The sequence below is a fragment of the Anolis sagrei genome, chromosome 8, assembly GCF_037176765.1.
Source record: "Anolis sagrei isolate rAnoSag1 chromosome 8, rAnoSag1.mat, whole genome shotgun sequence".
Classification (NCBI taxonomy): domain Eukaryota; kingdom Metazoa; phylum Chordata; class Lepidosauria; order Squamata; family Dactyloidae; genus Anolis; species Anolis sagrei.
Window position 1 is genome coordinate 1569238 of NC_090028.1, and position 22062 is coordinate 1591299.

A 22062-nucleotide genomic window follows, 5' to 3' on the forward strand; every position below is an offset into this window, starting at 1 on the left:
GAAATTAGATCAGCCACATCCCTCCTTTCCTTTAGGAAAAAATTGAAGACTTAGATTTGGAACCAGGCATTCGGACATTCTGGCAGCTAAAGAAAGGACTTTGACGATGGACTGGAATTGACTAAGCAGAATGGAATTATGGAGCTCTGAAAGACGAACGCTGAGCATGAGATTAGTTTTATTGATTGTGTTATGTACCGATTGTTTTTAACTTGATAATTGTTTTAACTGCTGTTCTGTATGTATGTGTATCTTGTGCAGGCATCAAATTGTGCCGCCCTGAGTCCTCCCCCCCCCCCCCCGGGGTTGAGAAGGGTGGGGTAGAAGTACCCGAAATAAATAAATAAATAAAATTTGCCAGGTAAAAACAACGCCCAGTCTGTGAGAAGGCGTCACAGTGTGAGATAGGCCTTAGTCTGTGAGAGAAGCCTCTGAGTGAGGTAAGCCTCGGTATGAGAAGGCCTCGTGCGTGCAGCTCCAATGTGAAGGCTGAACTTTATTTGTGTCATGGAAACCTTGGCGCTAAGATAGGCCTTAGTCTGTGAGAGAAGCCTCTGAGTGAGGTAAGCCTCAGTATGAGAAGGCCTCATGTGTGAAGCTCAAGTGTGAAGGCTGAACTTTATTTGTGTCATGGAAACTTTGGCGCGCACCCTCCCCGACATGCGGGGTCGCGCCGTCTCCGGCTATGGGGAGCGCTCCAACTCCAGTAGAAGTAAGCGCGCCCTTGTCAGCCTCCAGAGGTGTCCCACCAGAGGCCCGCGGGGCTGCCTTCACCCCGATGCGGGGAGTGCTCCCTGTGGCACAGCCCCCGCGGCTCCTTCCCGCATGGGCATGCTCGCCCAGCGGGGTGAGGACCGGCATCGCTGAGCCGTCCTGTACCGCGTCTCCAGTGTGCACATGCGCAGATCATGGTAGAGGCGTGTTGGCTCCCTGCAGTAACAGTTCAGGCTGAGCCCCAGTCGGGGAAAGAACAGCAGAAGGGTTTCCTAGGCTTGGGTAACCATGGAAAAATTTGGTTCTAAACTCATTTTGTTTTTAGGGGGCCCTTGCGTTTCGTTTTTTTTAAGAATTCCGAAATTTTCCTTTTAAAAATTTCGAAATATACGAAATTTCATAAAATTACGAATCGATTCGTTAATGGCGGACGCAATTGCGCAATATGCTAAAAACCCCTCCAAATGGGACAGGGGGAACTTCTGAAGCTTCCCTCTCCCTCTGTTGTTGACTGTTGGTGTGAGAAAACAAACAACAACTATAAAACTTGCACCAGACATGCCAAAATAATTACGAAATAATTACGAAATAAATTGGAAAAATTGTTTCGATTTTTAATTACTCCTCACACTATTCCTGCATGGCTCAATATTGGATCATAAGCTAATTTAAATACGAATTAATAACGAATTACGAAATTAACGAACGAAAACACCCAAGCCTAGTTTCCACCCTTTTTACAGGGCTACGAGTCTAGGGAAGAGCCTGGCGACCATCTTGGCGGCTCTTATCCTTCACTTTCTTCACCTTTTTCTTTACAGGGCTTACATGTTATTTAGCCTGTGCGAATGGTAACTTTGAAAGATCAGCAGGAGTCACCTGCTTGGGGGCAGCTAAAGGCAAAAGGGCCCTTTCACACAGAGCTACCTTAAGCCTGGATTCTCTGTTCTTCCTCGTCTGCGGCGTAAACATGACTGCGAGAGATGTCCCTCACCCAGGCACGTTAAAGAAAGGGAGTGCCCGTCGGTGTCAGGCAAAGTATTGGGGCAGCTGGCACATTGCTTAAATGAAGTGGTCGCCATGCCCAGAGACAAAACACAATCCAGTTCCAAGAAAACAGTCCGGAGTCAACGTCAGAGAGTACCTCAAAATCGTAAGCCAGTCCAAATCAATACCAGAAATATCGTAGTCCAAAGAGCAGCCCAAAACAGAAGCTCGCAAACTGAAGGTTTTCAAACTGCTACTAAAGCGGCGGATCAAGAGAACTGAGGGCCTAGCCCCGCCCATGGGCTATATATACTCGAAGGGGAGTGGGCGGGGCAAGGGAAAAATGTCTGTTTTGTCTTTCCAGAAGGTTCTGAAGCTGGTCTGCGCAGGCATAACCATATGTGCAAATTCACAGGTGACCACTCAGGGACAGGTCTGTAGCGAGGGGGGTGGTTTTAGGGGTTCAACCCCCCCCCCCCGAAATGTTTCAGATTTTTTTAAAAAACCTGGTTTACTCATGTATTTTAACTGATTAACCAAATCCCCATGCTAAGTCTATGAGATGCAAAAATAAGAGTCCCTCCAGAACTGTAAACACTATCTCAAGCAAATATTGACAATTTATTCACACTGTCATTACTTGCAGCAATAGCCGATGTAGTGAAGCAACCAAGTTGGGTGTGTGTGTGTGTTGAATGCTCTCATTAAGGAGACCAGACTTGGTGGAGGTGGTTGACTGGGGCGGAGCTGCAGGCTACTGAAGGCTGCTCTGCTCCCTGCTGTACTCTTTGCTTCAATGTGAGCTAGGAGGCAGGTTTCAACCCCCCCCCCTGAAATTTTCAACCCTCCCCGAAAATTTCAACCCCCCCCAAAATTGTCAACCCTCCCCGAAATTTTTTTCTGGCTACAGCCCTGCTCAGGGAACTACAGTTACAGGTAAGCAACCTATAAATTTTACTACAAAGACAAGCCTCTTATGGAAGAGACAACATTGGTCTGTGTTTTTGCTCTTTCTCTCACTCTGGCCGCTGTTCAGGTGCTACACCAGGCCTGGGAGGATGACCCCTTGCTTAACTGAAGTGTCCCGTTCCAAGATGACAAAGACTATGGGCAAACCAGCCCTCCAGGCGTTCTGGACTTCAACTCCCACAATTCCCAACAGCCTCAGGCCCCTTCCTTTCCCCCCTCAGCCGCTTAAGGAAAAGAAAGGGGTCACAGGTTGTTGGGAATTGTGGGAGTTGAAGTCCAAAACACCCGGAGGGAGGGTCGAAGTTGGCCCAGACCCTTTTGGTTCTGTTACTTGAGAGAGGGATCAACACAACGAACATCGCAAGCCAGAAAGCCTTTTGCACAAAGCCCTGCTACCCAAGAGGCCTCCTCCTCCTCCTCCTCATTATTATTATTATTATTATTATTATTATTAGTAGTAGTAGTATTATTCCCTTCTTAAAGGGACAGAAGACCGACCGCGGGCCCACCTTCTGCTGAGGGGTGTGCGCCAGCATCCGCGCAATGAATATCCGGTGGGAGATCAGTTCCAGCCAGGCGTAAACAAAACCCGGAGCTTTGGTCGGTCGCAGGATGTGGAACGTGTTGCTGCAATTACAAAACAAAAACAACATCTTCTATTAACAGAGAGGTGGTCACTTCACATGGCCATATTTCAAATCACTGTATTTCTTAGCGTCTAACGTGCCATCAAATCTAACACACAACTCAATTTTCAAAGTGCTGAAACAAAAAAATATATATACTTGCAAATATACTTCTTTTTATTTCTATCTCATCCTGAATTTTATCATTACCTGTACATGTGGCTGCTCACTGTGATTGTGTCTGATTTTTCTCTGTATTGTTTTGCATTTTTATTGTGTTTTTATGCTTTACTTTTTTAACCAGTTTTAATTAGTTCTTCATTTATTTATTTATTTATTTATTTATTTACAGCTTTTATGTTCCCCCCTTCTCACCGCGCAGGGGACTCAGGGTGGATTACAGTGTACACATATATGGCAAACATTCAATGCCAATTTTTGACATACAAACATATACAGACATACACAGAGGCTATTTCTGCGACGCTGATGAAGCACTTCCGCATTCCCCGCATGCTTCCCTGCTGGAATGCTTTGCTGGAGTCTTCTTTATGGCCTCATAAATCAGTTAATTTAGCCTCCCCACACTTTAAGGTGGTACCTAATTTTTCTGCTTGACAGATGCAACTGTCTTTCGGGTTGCAAAGGTCGACAACAGGCTACACAACTGGTTGGAAACCCACTCCAACCCGGGCTGGCTTCGAACACATGACCTTTTGGTCAGTGATCTTAATGCAGTTGACACTCAGCCAACTGCGCCACAGTTTATTATTATTATTATTAATCATTGCGATGTTTGTTTTATGCTTTTGTGTTATGTTATTGTTATGTTATTTTAATTGCACTACTGGGCCTGGCCTCATGTAAGCTGCCCGAGTCCCCTTTGTGGAGATGGTGGCGGGGTATAAATAATAATAATAATAATAATTATTATTATTATTATTATTTAGGATTCCTTCTTCAAAAACAAAAGTATGAGGATAATAATAATAATAATAATAATAATAATCCTTTATTTGTACCCCACTACCATCTCCCCAAGGGACTCGGTGCGGCTTACGTGAGGCCGAGCCCGAATACAACAATACAAGCAAAACAACAACAGTACACCAAAGCTTCCAGCAACGGAAAAGAAAACCTTGAGGTGCATCTCTGATGTAGAATGAATCCACTTCAACTGCCTTTTTTTTCATGTCAGGAGCAACTTGAGACACTTGTGGGAGGCTTCGCTCATGTCCCTGCATGAGGAGCTGGAGCTGACAGAGGGAGCTCAACCCTCTCTCCCCAGATTCGAACCGCTGACCTTCTCGGTCATCAGTGCTGCTGGCACAAGGGTTTAAGCCACTGCGCCACTGGGGGATCCTGTTGGGGTTCAGCCTCCGTGTGAGCCTGACCCTCATCCTCCGTGTGAACCTGAACCTGATTCTCTGATTGTATTTCCTGATGCAACTGAACAGGGCACTGAACACATATTTTCCCGATGGTTTGGAAACTGTTGATTCTGAGGGCAGTGGCTGGGAAAGTGAAGCTACACATCCTGATGGGAATGTTTCAGAATCAAGCGGTGATAACTCTCCAGAGGAGCCAACACCTGCCTTTTTTTAATGAGGATAGGAAAGGACAGATTTGGAAAAACAGGAGCAAATCACAGAGCCTGCGAAGGTCAAGTAGATTAAAGGAAAAGGAGGCTTCCAAGCCTGGAGGCATGTCCCGAAACAGTTTCTTTAGTTTTAAATGTCTCCCTCCGGGCTGTCTCATTAGATCAAGCATCGTTTAGACTGAGGCATTACTTTGGCAGATTTCCCGTTTCCCATGGCCTGCATTCCCAGAGGCTTCTAGTTTCCAAGTACGGTTAGTGAAATGCTAACAGGTTCCAGGCTTTTATAGTGTTGCTTTTGGAATTTTGATCTAGTTCAGAGATATTCCTGACTGCTGAGTTTTACTGTGGCTTTATGGACTTTGTATTTTCCTCTATTTTGTAACAATTTTTCATCAATAAAAAAGTCTTGTTTTTTCCCACAGTCAAGTGTGGTGGATTTAATCTTATGGTCTCATTTCCTGATCTGGGTTGAAACAGATCCTTGAACTGCCCTGTTTTAATGGTGTAAAGCCATGTAGTCCTACAAGTTACTGAGTCTTCTCTACCAAAGAATGCTGATACCTCACCAAACTGCACATCTCAATACCACATAACATTGAGCCCTGGTCATTAAATGAGAGACTGTGTCTCTCAATTTGGGGCTCCAGGGTCTCCTGAAGCAGCTTCCTCCTTTGCTTTGGTTCAGCACTATTTACGCAAATCTAGTGGTCACCCTCATTTTGCCAAAAAAGGCAAGTTTCCAGTATGCCACGCAGCTGTGGGCAAGTCTCCATAGGGACCCCCAAACACAGCAGCATTGTCCAGGAACGAATCACATGGACAATTTCAACAGAAAGGAGGAAACCATGAAAATGAACACAATAATAATAATAATAATAATAATAATAATAATAATCTTTATTTATAGATTCGATACTTGGCACTTTTATCCCCTAATCTACTCTATATCCCAAGCAGCCAGGAATGGATTTCTTTTTAGCCTTGACTCTGTTATCAATCTCTCTTGCAATCTGGCAAAGCACCTGAGAGCTTGGTTTGTTTATCTGTGCTGACTGAAAGCATTTATAATAATAATAATTTATAATAATAATCATCATCATCTTTATTTTTACCCCACCACCATCTCTCCAATGGGGACTCAGAGCGGCTTACAGGGGCCAAGCCCAGACAACATGTTACAGCAAAATAAAACAAGAACATAAACAACAAGAAACATCATCAAAATTACATAGAAAAAAAAGTATAAACACAGTAACAAAATAACATTCCAATAAACACAATCAAGATAACAGGATAAAATGATTAAAAACTCTAATGAGACAAAAATAGGGGCCAGTTATTTGCAGGGAGCTCATGAAAACACACAGGGTTGTGGAACTAAACTTCCCAAAGGCACAGTGGAAGAGCCAGGTTTTAAGGTCCTTTTTGAACGTTTCTAGTGAAGGGGCTTTTCCTGATCTCTCCAGGTAATGAGTTCCACAATCTTGCTCCCAGCATTAAAAAAAACCTCTAAACAGTAAATAAAGAGCAACACTCTGAAAACAGGGGAATTCCAGACAAGAATCAATCAGGGCCAGCTAACATTTCCAAATAAGGAATTCCCCCAGGCAGCAACCAACCAGGCTTTGAAGCTACGAGACCATTCCATGCTAATCCAGTTGGCCAATGGCAACATTCAGCCTTGCCTCCAGGAATCAAGACTTCTTTCTCCCTTCCCAGACATTCCACACATATAGAAACCTCACTTGCCTAGTTTCCAACAGGCCTCACAGCCTCTGAGGGTGCCTGCCATAAATGTGGGCGAAACGTCAGGAGAGAATGCTTCTGGAACATGGCCAGGAAGCCCAGAAAACTCACAGCAACCCGGTGAGCATTGGATTTGAATAAATAGGGTATAGCAATATTAGAAGAAATAAAAATCTCATTCTGCATAGCAGAGAACTAAAGTAGTGCTCACCAAAAGGCTGTGAGTGTTTGGAAGTTGATGGTCTCCAGGACGTGTTCGGGGGCGTTCAATTCCAAGAGCAGCATGATGAAGATGCGGTGGTAAGGGAGCTGCTGGAACTCGCTCTGCCGCACGTCGTGGTCCTGCAGGAGGACCCCCACCACGATCCCAAGCACCTGCAAAGGAGCAAAGAATGGGTTGCTACATTGGGAGCTATCAAAACGCTCATAACAAGATACACAGAGTTAACTGCAGCTCCAAAGTAAGTGATAAAATCCTCATTCCCATCCCGCACTGACCTTGTTGAGGAGGTTGATCTTGGTGACAGTGTTGGTGGCCTCCCCGGAGTGCTTGACCAGCAGCGCAATGAGGCGCACAAAGGCATCCAGGTTGTGGTAGCACTTGGCCCGGATCATGGTGGGGTTGGCGGCCGGGTTGTGCTGCTGCTCGGCCTGCGCCCGGTAGCTGATCTCCACGCACATCTCGGTGCAGAGCCGGAAGAAGCGGGTGATCAAGTCGTCCGTCTTGAGGATGCCCTGCTGGTGCATCTGCCGGAGAGGGAAGCGCCACGGGGTCAGAGGCAGCGCCACGAGACGGCAAATGCAGCGGCAACAACAAGGCCCCTCCCCACAAAACGGTGAGACCCGCAAACAGGGTCACATTATGGTGGGGCTGCATAGGGGGAATCCGGTACTGGTATTTTGGGTTTTTGGGAGGGAAAACAAAATGGCTCCTTTGCTTGGAACACGCATGCACAGGCGAGTGAACCCAAATGGTTTTGAAATGCTTTCAATGTACCATATATTGGAACATAGGAATGGAACAATGGATGACGAACCTGGACTACGCTTGGATGATGAGAAGATTGGGTACGGTTGTTTTTTGTAATAATTGTGCATTGTAATTGCTTATTGGTAATTTATGGATAATGTGTTAAGTCAATTGTTATATGTTGTATGGAACCACTGCTGTTTCTACTGTTTTTACTGTTTGTGAACCACCGTGAGTCGCCTTCGGGCTTGAGATACAGCCGTATAGAAGCAAAGTCAATAAATAAATATATATTCAAGTATAAGCCGACCCAAATATAAGCCAAGGGTGGGAAATGCAGCAGCTACTGGTCAATTTCAAAATAAAAATAGATACCAAAATATTTAATGTAATGCAATATATTACTACTACTACTAATAATAATAATAATATATATTGTCGTGTTAGGAGCGACTTGAGAAACTGCAAGTCACTTCTGGTGTGAGAGAATTGGCCGTCTGCAAGGATGTTGCCCAGGGGACATTGCCCGGATGATTTGATGTTTTTATCATCCTTGTGGGAGGCTTCTCTCATGTCCCCTTTGCATGAGGAGCTGGAGCTGATAGAGGGAGCTCATCTGCCTCGAACCTGCGACCTGTCGGTCTTCAGTCCTGCCGGCACAGGGCTTTAACCCACTGCGCCACCAGTAAATATATATATAATATAATGTAATTCAATATAATATATTGTATATACATATAATATTTATAATATTATAATGTAATGCAATATAATACTATATATTTTCATTTGGACCAATAGCTCCTTTGAGTCCTAGTGTCCAGAATAGAAAGGAAGCCTACTCCCTCTTCCTTTCAAATATTTAAGCATGGCTCCTCTGATGTCTCCTCTTAATCTTCTCTTCTGGGGTAAACAAATACAGCTCTTTAAGCTGCTCCTCAGGGGGATTATTCAGGGTGTCTAGACCTTTGATCCTTTTAGTCGTCCTCTTCCCCAGATGAAAAGGTTGCAACTCTTCTTCTTATTATTATTATTAAAGTTTATTTATGCCCGCTTTTTTTGTTCACAGCTAGCCATATATACTCGAGTATAAGCTGAGTTTTTCAGCCCCTTTATTAGGCTTAAAAAGCCCCCCTTGGCTTGTACTTGAGTCAAGGCTATTTATTTTAATTACATTTAATTACATTATTTTTATAGTATTTATTATTTTGCTCTATTTTTATATTTATTCTTTTACTCTATTACTGTGATTACATTTCCATTATTTTATTCTATTATTACATTTATTCTTTCACTCTATTTATTACTGTTATTATTACATTTCCACTATTTTAAAAGGTAAAGGTAGTCCCCTGACATTAAGTCCAGTCATGTCCGACTCTGGGACTCTGGTGCTCATCTCCATTTCTAAGCCGAAGAGCCAGCGTTGTCCATAGACACCTCCAAGGTCATGTGGCTGGCATGACTGCATGGAGCGCCGTTACCTTCCCGCCGGAGGTAACACTTTTTGCATGTTTTCGAAACATTTGCATGTTTTCGAACTGCTAGGTTGGCAGAAGCTAGGGCTGACAGCGGAAGCTCACGCCGCTCCCCGGAATCGATTTATTATTATTACATTTATTATTATTATTATTACATTTATTATTTTACTCTGTTACTATTATTACACTTCTATTATTTTACTCTATTGTCATTATTACATTTTTTCTTTTACTCTATTGTTATTGTTATGATACGTAAGCACATTTATATTGAAGAAGGTTAGAATAATGGTTTAATCAGAGTCTTATTTTGAATTACAGATTTATGTAAATATTCAAAATTCATTTAACCTAGTAATGCCTCAACTCATGTAATTTCATTTATTTATTTAATTAATTTAAAAAATTGCAACATTGATATGCTGCCCTTCTCACCCTCAGAGCGGCTTACAAGATATATATATATATATATATACATATAATACATCATATTATTAGCATAATACATTATCAGTATTAAATACTACTATATTGTACTATACCATTATATTGTAATATCATTACTAATGCATGTAATATAAATATATAATTATAATATTGTATTATTATTAGTATTATATTGTATTACATTTATCTTATTTATTTATTTACGACATATATAGGCCTCCCTTCTCTCAGAGCGGCTTACAATATATAACTTCCTGACCATAATGAGAGCTGTTCAGCTGTGGAACTCTCTGCCTCAGAGTCTGGTGCCTTTAAAACATGTGTCTGGAGTGCTTCGATGAAGCAGGAGGTTGGACTAGATGGCCTTTGGGGGTCTCTTCCAACTCTAGGATTCTATCTACTGTGCCAAGGCCAGGGTGCAGACGCTTCTCCAAATACAATATACACATACATTAAAATCAATACAAATTAAAACGCATAGCATCAGTACATTAAAATCAACCATCAAAACCACACAAAATCCGAGTCAAACAAAATGCACACCTCTAGTAAATAGTAGGCTTGGGCAATCCATGGTTCTAAATGGTTCTAAAGTACTTACAAAACTAAAGTTCTGGTGGTGAAAATTTCAGAACTCTAACAAAACTTTCAAAATTTACTTATTATTTCATTATTGGTGATTTTAATGACAGAACTAATTAGGAACTGCCATTTATTATGAAATTTTGGGAGTTTTGTTAGAGTTCTGAAATTTTCACCACCAGAACTTTAGTTTTGTAAGTACTTTAGAACCATGGATTGCCCAAGCCTAGTAAATAGTTGTATATAGGCAACTCCTAAAAAAGTCTGGATGAAAGCCAGAGTTCAAGTGGTGAGCAGCAAACAAGGTCAGAGGCTGTATTGTAAATCTCTGCAAACTACAGATGAAGACTCTGTTGTGTTTTGGTTTGATCTCATTGCTTGCCTGAGACAATCAGTCCCATGCGCAGCAAAGCGAGGGTGTGAGAGAAAGAGCTAATTCACATACCGACCCAGACGGTGTTCTGTTTGTTTATTTATTCCAACACGGTGTCCCTTCTTTTTTTTTTGGCCCAAGAAAAACCTTCTAAGGCAACGGTTCTCAACCTGGGGGTTGCGACCCCCAAGGGGGTCGTTTGGCCATTTCGAAGGGGTCGTGAGGCAACCTCCTTTGGCCCCCGTCCCTCAAGGCTTTGCACAAAGCCAGGCCTCACGCAAAGAGAGGAGATTCCATCTGAACATGAGGAAGAACTTCCTGACTGTGAGAGCCGTTCAGCAGTGGAACTCTCTGCCCCGGAGGGAGTGTGGTGGAGGCTCCTTCTTTGGAAGCTTTTAAGCAGAGGCTGGATGGCCATTTGTCAGGGGTGATTTGAATGCAATATTCCTGCTTCTTGGCAGAATGGGGTTGGACTGGATGGCCCATGAGGTCTCTTCCAACTCTTTGATTCTAGGATTCTATGATTCTTGCCTGCCTCGCACTCTCACCGGACGGCAAGGGCGAGAGCCAGGCGAGGGCTCCTTCGCGTGAGACTGCGCCTGCGCAGGCTCCAAAGGAAACTTCTCTAGTTTAAACTTTTCAAGTTTTGGCGGTAACCCCGCCCAGCCTCAGCAGGGCATAAAAGGGCGCTCCACGCGCACCCTCGCAATTCCTACACCGCAAAGGCAACGAAAAAATTGGAGGTTTGTAAGCGGGGAGGCCGAGCGGGTTTGTGTGAATTCACAGAGCACCACTCGAAGAAAAATGGTCACAGGTATGTAACCTACCATTTTTCTTCGTGGTCTCTGTGAATGCACACTTGTGGAGACTAGCAAGCTGAGGTCCCGGAGGCGGGAAGAAAACAAACTGTTGGTAGAGCAGGTACTGAAGACGACGAACCCGGTTTTCCCGGGATTGTGCCGTCAGCGACGGCAGGAATCGGCGATATGTGCCTCGTCGAGGCAAAGAAGACACAAGGAATGCTTGTCAGAGTCAGGGATTTTCATGGAACACTGCGTGCAGTGTTTAAATCTGGTTGTTGACATCTCAGAAGTACGGAAGTGAGCCTTGTGGCGGAAAAAAAGGAATTGCGAGGCTGCGCGCGGGGCGCCCTTTTATGCCCTGCCGGGGCTGGGCGGGGTTACCGCCAAAACTTGAAAAGTTTAAACTAGAGAAGTTTCTGTTGGAGCCTGCGCAGGCGCAGTCTCTACACAAGTGTGCGTTCACAGAGACCACGAAGAAAAATTAGGGGTCACGGTGTTAGAAAGGTTGAGAACCTCTGTTCTAAGGTCTCTATCCAATTGGACACCAGATGCGAGGAGATAGGAAATAGCCTTATGTCTCTCGCACTTTCTCGTGGCTCTATGTAGGAATTATTGCACGTAGAAATTATGAGCCCGAATCCAGCATTTGATGCAGAGCCTTGATACGGTAATTATGATGTTTTTATTGATTTTTGTTTGTATTTTCTGTGCTTGTTTTTAATATCTATTTCTGGGGTTATCCCTTTATAAGCTGCCTCAAGTCCCTTTGGGAAGATGGAGGCGGGGTATAAAAATAAAGTTATCATTATTATTTGTTTATTTAATAATTATTATTATTTAATAGGTTTATTTAATAATTATTATTATTTAATAGGTTTATTTAATAATAATTATTATTTAATAGGTTTATTTAATAATAAAAATTAAATAATTTATTATTTAATAGGTTTATTTGGCCAAGTCACCCTGCGGGGTGACGCAACAAAAGAAAGCTTAACACTCAGTTTAGCTTTCTAGTCAAAACTTTGAGCATATTTATTAGATTATATTCTCCCAAGATTACATTTCCAATGAAAGGAGAATTAAATATATGAATATTTAGCACTGAGTCAAGGCAATTAAAGTGGATTCATTCTACGGCAGAGATGCGCCCCAAGGTTTATTTATTTATTTATTTACTATTCTTGTATACCGCTGTATCTCAAGCCCGAAGGCGACTCACAGTGGTTTGCCTTTCCATTGCCAAAAGCTTTGATGTTCTAACACTTTTGTTTTTATAGAAGGATTAACAAGCACTGGAATTCACCTTTTTGGGCCAAATTACAAAAAGTGCATTTTGTCCGCTGCACATTACATTCAGCAGCAAATGCTTTCGTTTTGTTTCAAAGTTTTGAAAACGAGATGCGCATTAGATCTGATGGCGCATGAGACTTGAGTCAAGAGTCCTGAAAAGGAAAGGGTTAGGGGCACAAATGTCACACAGCAGCACGGCAATGGGATGCCAGGGCATCATCACACAGCATAGTTATGACGTTGAATGAAAAGCACCTCTCTCTCCCCAAGCTCTACCTGTCCAACAAAGGCGGAGAAGGCCTTGGTGCTGTCGCGCCCGGCGGCGGCCGAGTGGTAGAGGTTGACCCACTCCCGCAGGAGGTACTCGGCCTTCTCCCGCAGGCCCGGCGGGTCGTCGTACTCGGAGGCCTGGGAGATGCCCGAGTGCATCATGAAGTTGGGCCCGCCGTGCGCCCGGTCGATCATGGCCTCGTAGTTGGAGCGCACCACCTCCATCAGTTGCGGGAGCCTGGAAGGGAGCGGGAGACAGAGCTCGGTGAGTCCCTATAGGAGTGTTTCTCAACCTGGGGGTCGGGACCCCTGTGGGGGTCGCGAGGAGGTGTCAGAGGGGTCACCAAAGACCATCAGAAAACATAGTATTTTCCATTGGTCATGGGTTCTGTGTGCCACGTTTGGTTCAAGTCCATCATTGGTGGAGTTCAGAATGCTCTGATTGTAGGTGAACTATAAATCCCAGGAACTATGACTCCCAAATGTCAAGGTCTATTTCGCCCAAACTCCATCTGTGTTCATATTTGGGCATATGGAATATCCATGCCAAGTTTGGTCCAGATCCATCATTGTTTTGAGTCCACAGTGCTCTCTGGATGTAGGTGAACTACAACTCCAAAAATTCAAGGTCAATGTCCACCAGATCCTCCCAGTAGTTTCTCTTGGCCATGGGAGTTCTGTGTGCCAAGTTTGGTTCAATTTCATCATTGGTGGTGTTCAGAATGCTCTTTGGTTGTAGGTAAACTATAAATCCCAGTCACTACAGCTACTAAATGACAAAATCAATCCCCCCCAACCCCATGAGTATTCAAATTTGGGCATATTGGGTATTTGGGATTTGAAAATATCTGCATATCAGATATTTACATTACGATTCATAACAGTAGTAAAGTTACAGTTACGAAGTAGCAATGAAAACGTTATGGTTGGGGGTCACCACAATGAGAGGAACTGTACTAAGGGGTCGCGGCATTAGGAAGGTTGAGAACCACTGCCCTATAGTTTCTTTTTCCTTCCAATTAGACCAGGCCTGGCCCAACTTCGGCCCTCCCTCCCAGTGTTTTGGACTTCAACTCCCATAATTCCAATGCCCAAAACACCTGGAAGGAGGGCTGAGGTTTTGACAACACACTTGCTAGTGAGAACACTATGGGAAAAATGGAATTCCTATATTTTGTCCGTATATTATCATCATATTTAGGGCAAATACTAGTAATCTATATAAATAAAAATGCAATGCAATAAAAATACATATACACAGACTGGGCCACAGCAACACGTGGCAGGGGAGAGCTAGTAAATCTATATAAATAAAAATGTCATGTTTGTTTGTGGGATTAACATAACCCAAAAACCACTGGATGAATTGACACCACATTTGGACACAAGACACTTAATAGGCCAACTAGTGACCATCACTCACAAAAACACTGAAAAACACAACAGAAGGGACTTAAAGGGCTCAAAAAAGCAAAAGGACACTACAGCGCATGCACAAAGCCACACAAAACACATATACACAGACTGGCCACAGCAACATGTGGCAGGGGAGAGCTAGGAAATCTATATAAATAAAAATGTAATGTTTGTTTGTGGGATTAACATAACTCAAAAACCACTGGACGAATTGACACCAAATTTGGACACAAGACACCTCTCAGGCCAACGAGTGACCACCACTTATAAAAACACCTAAAAGAAGGGACTTAAAGGGCCAAAAAAAGCAAAAAGATGCTACAGTGCATGCGCAAAACCACATATATACACACACAAAACACATATACACAGACTGGGCCACAGCAACATGTGGCAGGGGATGGCTGGTCAAATAATCAAATAATAACACATCCAATCAATATAAAACAAACAAAGATAAGCCAAGCACAAATAAACAAAATTAACAATAAAAATTGCAATATATTAGTGAATGAGGCCTTGTGAGCAAGGTTTGTTGGCTGAGGCGGATCTCTCTTATGCGATGGCTGCTGAGTCTAACCAAAAGTTCCATCACTGTCAGAAGCAGAAACTTAATCCCAAAGGATGTAAGGAGAGGAGGAGCAAATGCTACACCTGTATTTCCACCACAAGAGCATATGACTCCGTGTAAACAAAAGGGTTGGATGCAAGAAACGGCGTGTCCTTTCTCCATGGAGTAGAAGGCAGGCAGAATGATCAAGAAGCATTTTAATCTTCCTGAATTAATGTTATGCCTGCTGGTCGTGTGCCACTTGGGTGGGTGGGTGTAGTGAATCTTACCTAGCAGCCTGGAAAAGAAGCCTGGGTAACAGTATGGCAGATCTCCATTTTGAGAGTGTAAGCCAGGGAAACAGCTATCTTGAGTGGGGATAGATAGAAATTGGGAGGAGTTTGAGGTCTCCTGGGATTGGCTAGAGCAGATGGGAGGAGCCAAGTCTTAGGAGGGAAAAGATTTTCAGCTTCTGGGAGTTGGGAACTGGGAGCTGGTAAGGAAAGAAGTGTTTTTTGAAACTAGGTTTTCAGGGAGAGAGCGTCTGTGTAAAGCAGGGCTGATTAGCTGACAGGAAAGGTCAAGCAGCAACCTGATTTCTTGTGGGAGATAGCACAAGGGACTAGCTCTCTAGACTGAGTTAGTTAGCAGAAAGAACTCTGGGGAGAGTTAGCCAATGAATCAGGGGACTACCTAGGATAGGTTAGTCAGAAACTCATTACTATTTCTCTGAAGTAGAGTGAGGGATTTTTGTAACCAGCAGCTAGATCTGTTTGATTTGCTCTGTGTGTAACTAAGTGAAGGAACTTATTTCAAGCAATCATCAAGGTGAAGTACTTTTGTAACAAGTCAAGCGTTTTGTGCCTCTCTGAAGAAGTTAGTTGTCTGTTTTCTATAAATAAATCTTTTTCTATTTAACTTTCAATAAGTCTCTATCGTTCCTCAATCTATCAGCAATCCTTTGTGATAATGCCAGTCACTTTAACCTCCTGATACCACAGAAAGGTCTCTTATCCAAACAGTCATTTTGGGAGCCAGGGAAAAAGCTGTGTGGGCAGAAGTGGGAAAGGTTTCCCTCAGAAACCCATTTTAAAAATCCTAAGACATCTTGGGTTGGTGGCAGCTTTTTTTGCCGCTTCATGGGCATTGGAGGAAGAAGCGCCCTCTCATAAAGAGCGGCTTTAAGGCGAATCTCTCTCTTCTTCCTCGTTTGAGGAGTGAAGAGTTGGCATATATTGCATTGTTGGAGCATATGCCCCTCTCCAAGACATACGATGCAGAGCGAGTGTGCATCATTGTCTGGAAAATTCGCATTGCATGCCGTACAACGCTTAAAGCCCGTGGTGTGAGACATTATCTAAATTGGAGATCTCACAATTAGGCTCTACTGCGTAGATCGTTGTATGATATTGAAAGTAACGAGTCTCAAGTATCCAGCTGCCTGATCTTAGCGGCGGTTTAAAGAACTGACCGTTAGCCTCATTGAGGGCTATTTATGTGGTCGGAGGTGGGCATGGCTAGGCTAACGGTTCTTTGGAGTCTCGAGAATGTTCGATGCTGCCTGCGCGCGCGTGCAGAATTACCATAGGTGCAAATCACAGGTGGTCACGAGGGGAAAACATTGATATTTGGTGTTAGATTATTTGGGGATCCTTTTGTTATTATTATTATTATTATTATTATTATTTACAGTGGGCCATGAGAGTACAGCAGTTATTAATTATGTAAAATTATGCATAATATAATATAATCCATATGTCACTTGCCCTGAGTCCCTTCGGGGAGATGGTGGCGGGGTAAAAGAATATTATTATTATTATTATTATTATTATTATTATTGTTATTACTATTGGCATCGGAGGCCCCCATTGGCCCTGAAGCCTTACCCCTCTGGAGCGTTCCCTCTGGAGTGAGCGTTAATCCGCATCAGGGTCTCGATGGTGTGGAAGAGGTCAGCCTCGGTGATGTGGGCCACCGTCCTCTCGTCCACCAGCAGGATCTTCACCAGCTGCATGGCAAAGGCCACGGCCATGTAGTTCAGGCCGTTCTCCATCGACTGTCCGGGGAAAGAAGGGGGCAAAGTGAGTGACTGGCCGTTACACAACATCATCACGCAAGGGACGCAGCCGGCACAAGCGACTCACCTGAGCCAGGTGAAGGTCGTACTGCTGCATGTTCACCAGGTGGTTGCGGATCAGAAGCTCCACGGCCTCCACGTTGTATTTATACTCGTCTCGACACTCAATCAGGCACCTGGAAGACAGAGCCATCCTTGTCAGGGCAATTTAGTTTTGTTGCAGTCTCTGTATCCAAAGCACTGAGATTTAGGGCAGAAGGGTCAGCTGCCTGCCTTGTTTGTCAGCCATTATTATTATTATTATTATTATTATTTCACTGACACAAAATCACAGTATATCACAGCAAATGAGATCTATATGCTGGATTTCGTATCACAAAAATGCAAGTTACAGGTAAGTAACTGTTTCCTCGATTGGTAGTCTGTGAAATTCGCACATAAGGATTTTGTTCTGCGCATGCGGAGTTGTTCGGAACCTTCTAGAATCTTGTAAAAGAAACAATTTGGCGAAGGCCCCGCCCACTCTCCCCAATACTATTAAGGATCCTGGTGGGGACTGCGCCTTAGTTCCGTAGCCTCAGCAGCTACAGAGAAACAGGCCGAGGTCAAAACGAGAAAGTCCAGGAATTTAGAAAAGGATCGCGACGAGACTAGAGGGGTTCCTAACTGCTGAGCGCGGAAAAAGGAATTAAGGTGCAGTCCCTGCCAGGGGCATTTATAGTATTGGGGAGAGTGGGCGGGGCCTTCACCAAATTGTTTCTTTTACAAGATTCTAGAAGGTTCCGAACAACTGCGCATGCGCAGAACAAAACCCTTATGTGCGAATTTCACAGGCTCCACGAAGAGGAATCACAAGTCGAACACTTCCCAAGTGTCTAGGACTGTGTGATGTATTTTCGAATGATGCGTGCAGATCCAAGTCAGGTAGCCTTTGGCAGTTGGCAGGTCGTGATTTTGTCCATGTTTATTGTTTCCAAATGTCGGCTGAGATCTTTTGGCACGGCACCCAGTGTGCCAATGACCACTGGGACTATCTGGACTGGTTTACGCCAGAGCCTTTGCAGTTCGATTTTGAGGTCCTGATAACGGCTGAGTTTTTCCTGTTTATTATTATTATTATTATTATTATGTTTGTTTCTACCTCGCTTTTTCTCTCCACAGGGAGACTCAAAGCGGCTCATCATATTACAAGACTATCAGAGTGAAAACAAAGGGAAAACATTTCAAAGCAAAGCCTTGGCATCCCTTAACACGGCAGCCTTTGCCCACCACCACTCACCTTGTGATCTGTTTGTTGCACCACGGAGAGCCATAAGCGCGCCCGTCCTGCAAGGCCTTCAGCACCAGCAAGTGGCACTCGCGGTAGCGCAGGAGCAGGTCGGCATCGGCACCGCTGGTGGCATCCAGCAAGCCTTCCACAGCCTGCAGGAAACCAAGCAAAAACATCCAATTCTCTCACTGTTTACATTTGCTCTTGGTTACTATGACATACACCCTTGTCTAAAATACACCACAATCAGGAAAATGCAGCATACAGGGGCAGCATGTTTCCAGGGGGACCTCTGCTCTGCAAGAGTGACCCGCTCCTGTTGGTGGAAGCTCTCGTGTTTGCCCACCCACCTTTTGGAGCAGCCCGAGGGCGGCGATGGCGTCCCGGGAGTTGCGCGCCACCACCACGGCCTCCAGGAGGCTGCGCAGGGCCTGTGTCTGGGGGTTCATGGCCAGCGTGTGCGGGATGGACTGCAGGTGCTGCTCCAGCTCCGTCATGCACTTGTCGTAGATCTGCGCCACGTCGTCCGTCGCCCAGGCTTGCTGGCGGGAGGAAGGGAGGAGGCACAACACAACAACCGCAGGTCAGTGCGGACACACGGGAAGGCTTTGCACAACCCCCCCCCCCCCCCCACGTTTCTTTCCTTTGTCAACATTACTATGAAAGCACTTCCCAATGAAACTGCCACTTTGCCCAAGGAGGGGAGGAAGAGCAAGTCATACTGAAAACAGACATAAGCATTAAAAGCTTGACCCACTGTAATGTCTCTGTATTCTTTTGGAATTAATGTTATTGTTGCTTCCTTCCATGATTCTGGCAATTTCTTTACAATTAAATGCATTATTTTATACAAATATGGAGCTAATTCATCTCAGAATGTCTTGGAGAATATTGCCGTATAACCATCTGGTCCTGGGGCCTTATTCAATTTTAAATTTCTTGCTGCTGTAATAATTTCCTGCATTCTGACTTTACTGCAATTTCTTCAGTTACAATTACACACATTCCCCAAAATATTTTTTTAAAATTCTATATATCCACTAGAGTAGTGACTCTCGACCTGTGGGTCCCCAGATGTTTTGGTCTTCAACTCCCAGAAATCCTAACAGCTGGTAAACTGACTGGGATTTCTGGGAGTAGTAGTCCAAAACACGTGGGGACCCACAGTTGAGAACCACTGCTCTATAGCAAAGAGAGGAGAAATATCATCCTCTAACTTCAAGAGTGTTTTGTCAAAGGCTTTCATGGCCGGAATACTGGGTTGTTGTAGGTTTTTCGGGCTGTATGGCCATGTTCTAGAAGCATTCTTTCCTGACGTTTTGCATGCATCTGTGGCAGGCATTCTCAGATGTTGTGACTTTCCACAGATATATAAACCCATTTTCCTAGTTTCCAACAGACCTCACAACCTCTGAGGATGCCTGCCATAGATGCAGGCGAAACGTCAGGAGAGAATGCTTCTGGAACATGGCCAGACAGTCCAAAAAACCTTTAAGAGTGTTTCTCATGTCTTCTTGTAATATCCAATGTTCTTGTCTTTCTCCCTGCTATTCACCATTAAAGATTTATTTTTATTATTCTTATCAGATTGTTTATTCTATACCTTATACCTAATTCTAATTATTACCTAATAAATCTAACAATTTTCACAGCCATTCTTGCGGTTTTTCACCTTGGTCTTTTTAGGCTTTTCCTTTTGTGGCGCTGCCGCTTAACTCTCAGAAGGCGAAAAAGGTAAGTTATTGTCCCCACAAGGAAAAGAAGATGCCAGCTAGCGCTTCAGAGGGCCTGACGGAAAAAGGGCTCTTTGATAGAGCGTGGCTTCGAGCCTAGACTCGCGATTCTGCCTCATTTGAGGAGTAAATGCCTTACACACAGAACAAGACTGTGATAGATGCCCCTCTCCGAGGCATAAAAATGGCCATCGTTATTGGGATAGTTATTTGGGCAGTTAGCACAACTTTTGAGTGACGTAGTGGCCGACATTATAAAAACAACTTCACAATAAGAGATACTTAGGCAGTCCACAGTCAGGTACGAAAGAAGGCTGTCCAATAAAAGCTAGTCAGGAACGAAGGTTCAAGAGCTGCTGCTAAAGCGGCGGATGAAGGGAACTGGAGGCAGTAGCCCCTCCCGCTGGCTATATATACTCATAAGGGGAGAGTGGGCGGGGCTAACTGCCAGAAATGTTTGATAAGCTCTCTAGAAGGTTCCAAAGCTGTCTGCGCAGGCGCAGAAATTACCATATGTGCGATTCACAGGGACCACGATGGGAAACTAAGTATTACTTCTTTATTATTTATTCATTTACTATATTTGTATACCACCTTTCTCAGCCTACCGGCGACTCAAGCCGGTTTACAACAAGTCAGTACACATAATATCAACGTGCAAATCAAAACATTAAAAATAATATAAAACCATAACAAAAACAATAAAACCAACATCATTGTCCAGTTCCATTGTCTAGTCATTCCATTATTATTATTATTACTATTATTATTATTATTATCATCATCATCACCCCGCTTAATCTCCCCCGAAGGTGCATCAACAAGTCCAACCTAGCCAGCAAGTCCAGAAACCCTCCAGTTATGTTCTAATGAAGCCTCGCGACCCGCAAGTGGCTCCCACGTTTTCCCGGGGATTCCTACCTTCATCGGCTGGGCCAGGATGCCTGTGGGTTGCGTTGAATCGTTGGTCGGTAGGAAACCCGGGACATTGCGTGCAAATTCTTCATATACAGCCAACTGCTTTGGGTCCACACCACCGACCTGAAAAGCGACGTATGACGGAATGTCAGCAAAACAAGGAGCTTTCGCTGGCGCTGGGCACATGTCTGGTCTGACCTGTGGAAGGCCCCAGCCATGGTGGCATTGCAAGGAGGGCAGCACCCCCCTATTTTCCTCACCTTTAACCTGATCTGTTCCGGCATGCGTTCTGCTTGGTAGGTCAACACCACCGGGTCGCAGTACCGACGGCCCTCTTGCCGCGCATGTTTCCTGAGCTCAAATTCCTGCCACAAAGAAGAGCCAAGGAGGCAACGGTGAGTGGCTTGGGGGGCAAACACGGTACTTGGGGGGCAAAAACAGGAGTGGCCTACTCACCGTGGCCAGCCTCTTGTCCATTTCGGGGCCGGCCTTCTCCACCGCCGTCTTCTGGATGAAGCAACAGGCCAGTTCGCAATTGTCCTGAGCCAGCTGGGCGGCCGCCTGCTCCATCATCTCCCGCTGCTGCGGGGAAGCTGCCTGTGGGGAAAAGGGAGCCCGTTTTGGATGGTCCCCGTCTCTCTTCTTTTATAGAAAACCCCCCTGGCATGGATATAGCACGGGGCAACTGACAGCTTAAACTTGTCTTTTGGGCTACATAGGTCAACAGTAAGCTAAACTATTCATGATTGGGAACTTACTCCGACCCAGGCTGGCTTCAAACTCATGCCTTTCGAGGCCTTAATGCAGCAACCACTGATTTAAGCAGAACATAAAGATTCAAAATGGAAGAGCAAAAGGCAGCACCGCCAAGCGCGTTCCTTACCCGCAGGGCGGTGGCGAAGCTGTTCTTGAGGTTGGTGGCGATGCTCATGAGCAAGGGCTCCCTGCAGGTGATCATGGCCATGCCGGCCGTCAGGTTGCGCATCATGTGGTGGGCCGCCACCCGCATGCGGGACTCCTCCGAGTCCAGGGCGAAGTCCTTGCGCACGATCTGCTCACAGGTGGTCATGGCGATCTTGATGGAGCGGTCCACCACGGGGTGGACGAGCTCCTGCACCGCCCGCTCAATGGCCTGCCGCACGCACTGCTTTAGCTGCGGGTGGGTCTGGAAGAGCGGAATCTACACAAAGGAAGGGTCCGTCAACATGGGATGCAGCACGGAAACAAACCAGTCCGG

At 44.6% G+C, this 22062-nt stretch overlaps 1 protein-coding gene across 8 annotated transcripts in view; it reads right to left on the reverse strand.

The window, feature by feature from the left end:
• The window catches only part of CNOT1 (CCR4-NOT transcription complex subunit 1), a 110318-nt gene that overhangs the window by 15408 nt on the left and 72848 nt on the right, over positions 1-22062 (reverse strand). For 4 of the 8 annotated variants that reach the window (XM_060787831.2, XM_060787828.2, XM_060787829.2 and 1 more), the window contains exons 31-42: positions 21709-22005; positions 21282-21422; positions 21086-21190; positions 20829-20948; positions 18525-18716; positions 18184-18326; positions 16972-17080; positions 16714-16883; positions 12847-13099; positions 7141-7389; positions 6854-7017; positions 3180-3297 (exon numbers count right to left, since the gene is read on the reverse strand). In XM_060787831.2, coding sequence (XP_060643814.1) covers positions 3180-3297; positions 6854-7017; positions 7141-7389; positions 12847-13099; positions 16714-16883; positions 16972-17080; positions 18184-18326; positions 18525-18716; positions 20829-20948; positions 21086-21190; positions 21282-21422; positions 21709-22005 — 2061 coding nt within the window. The remainder of the gene's footprint in view (positions 1-3179; positions 3298-6853; positions 7018-7140; positions 7390-12846; positions 13100-16713; positions 16884-16971; positions 17081-18183; positions 18327-18524; positions 18717-20828; positions 20949-21085; positions 21191-21281; positions 21423-21708; positions 22006-22062) is intronic. The other 4 variants (XM_060787835.2, XM_060787833.2, XM_060787834.2 and 1 more) reach the window with 1 other exon arrangement.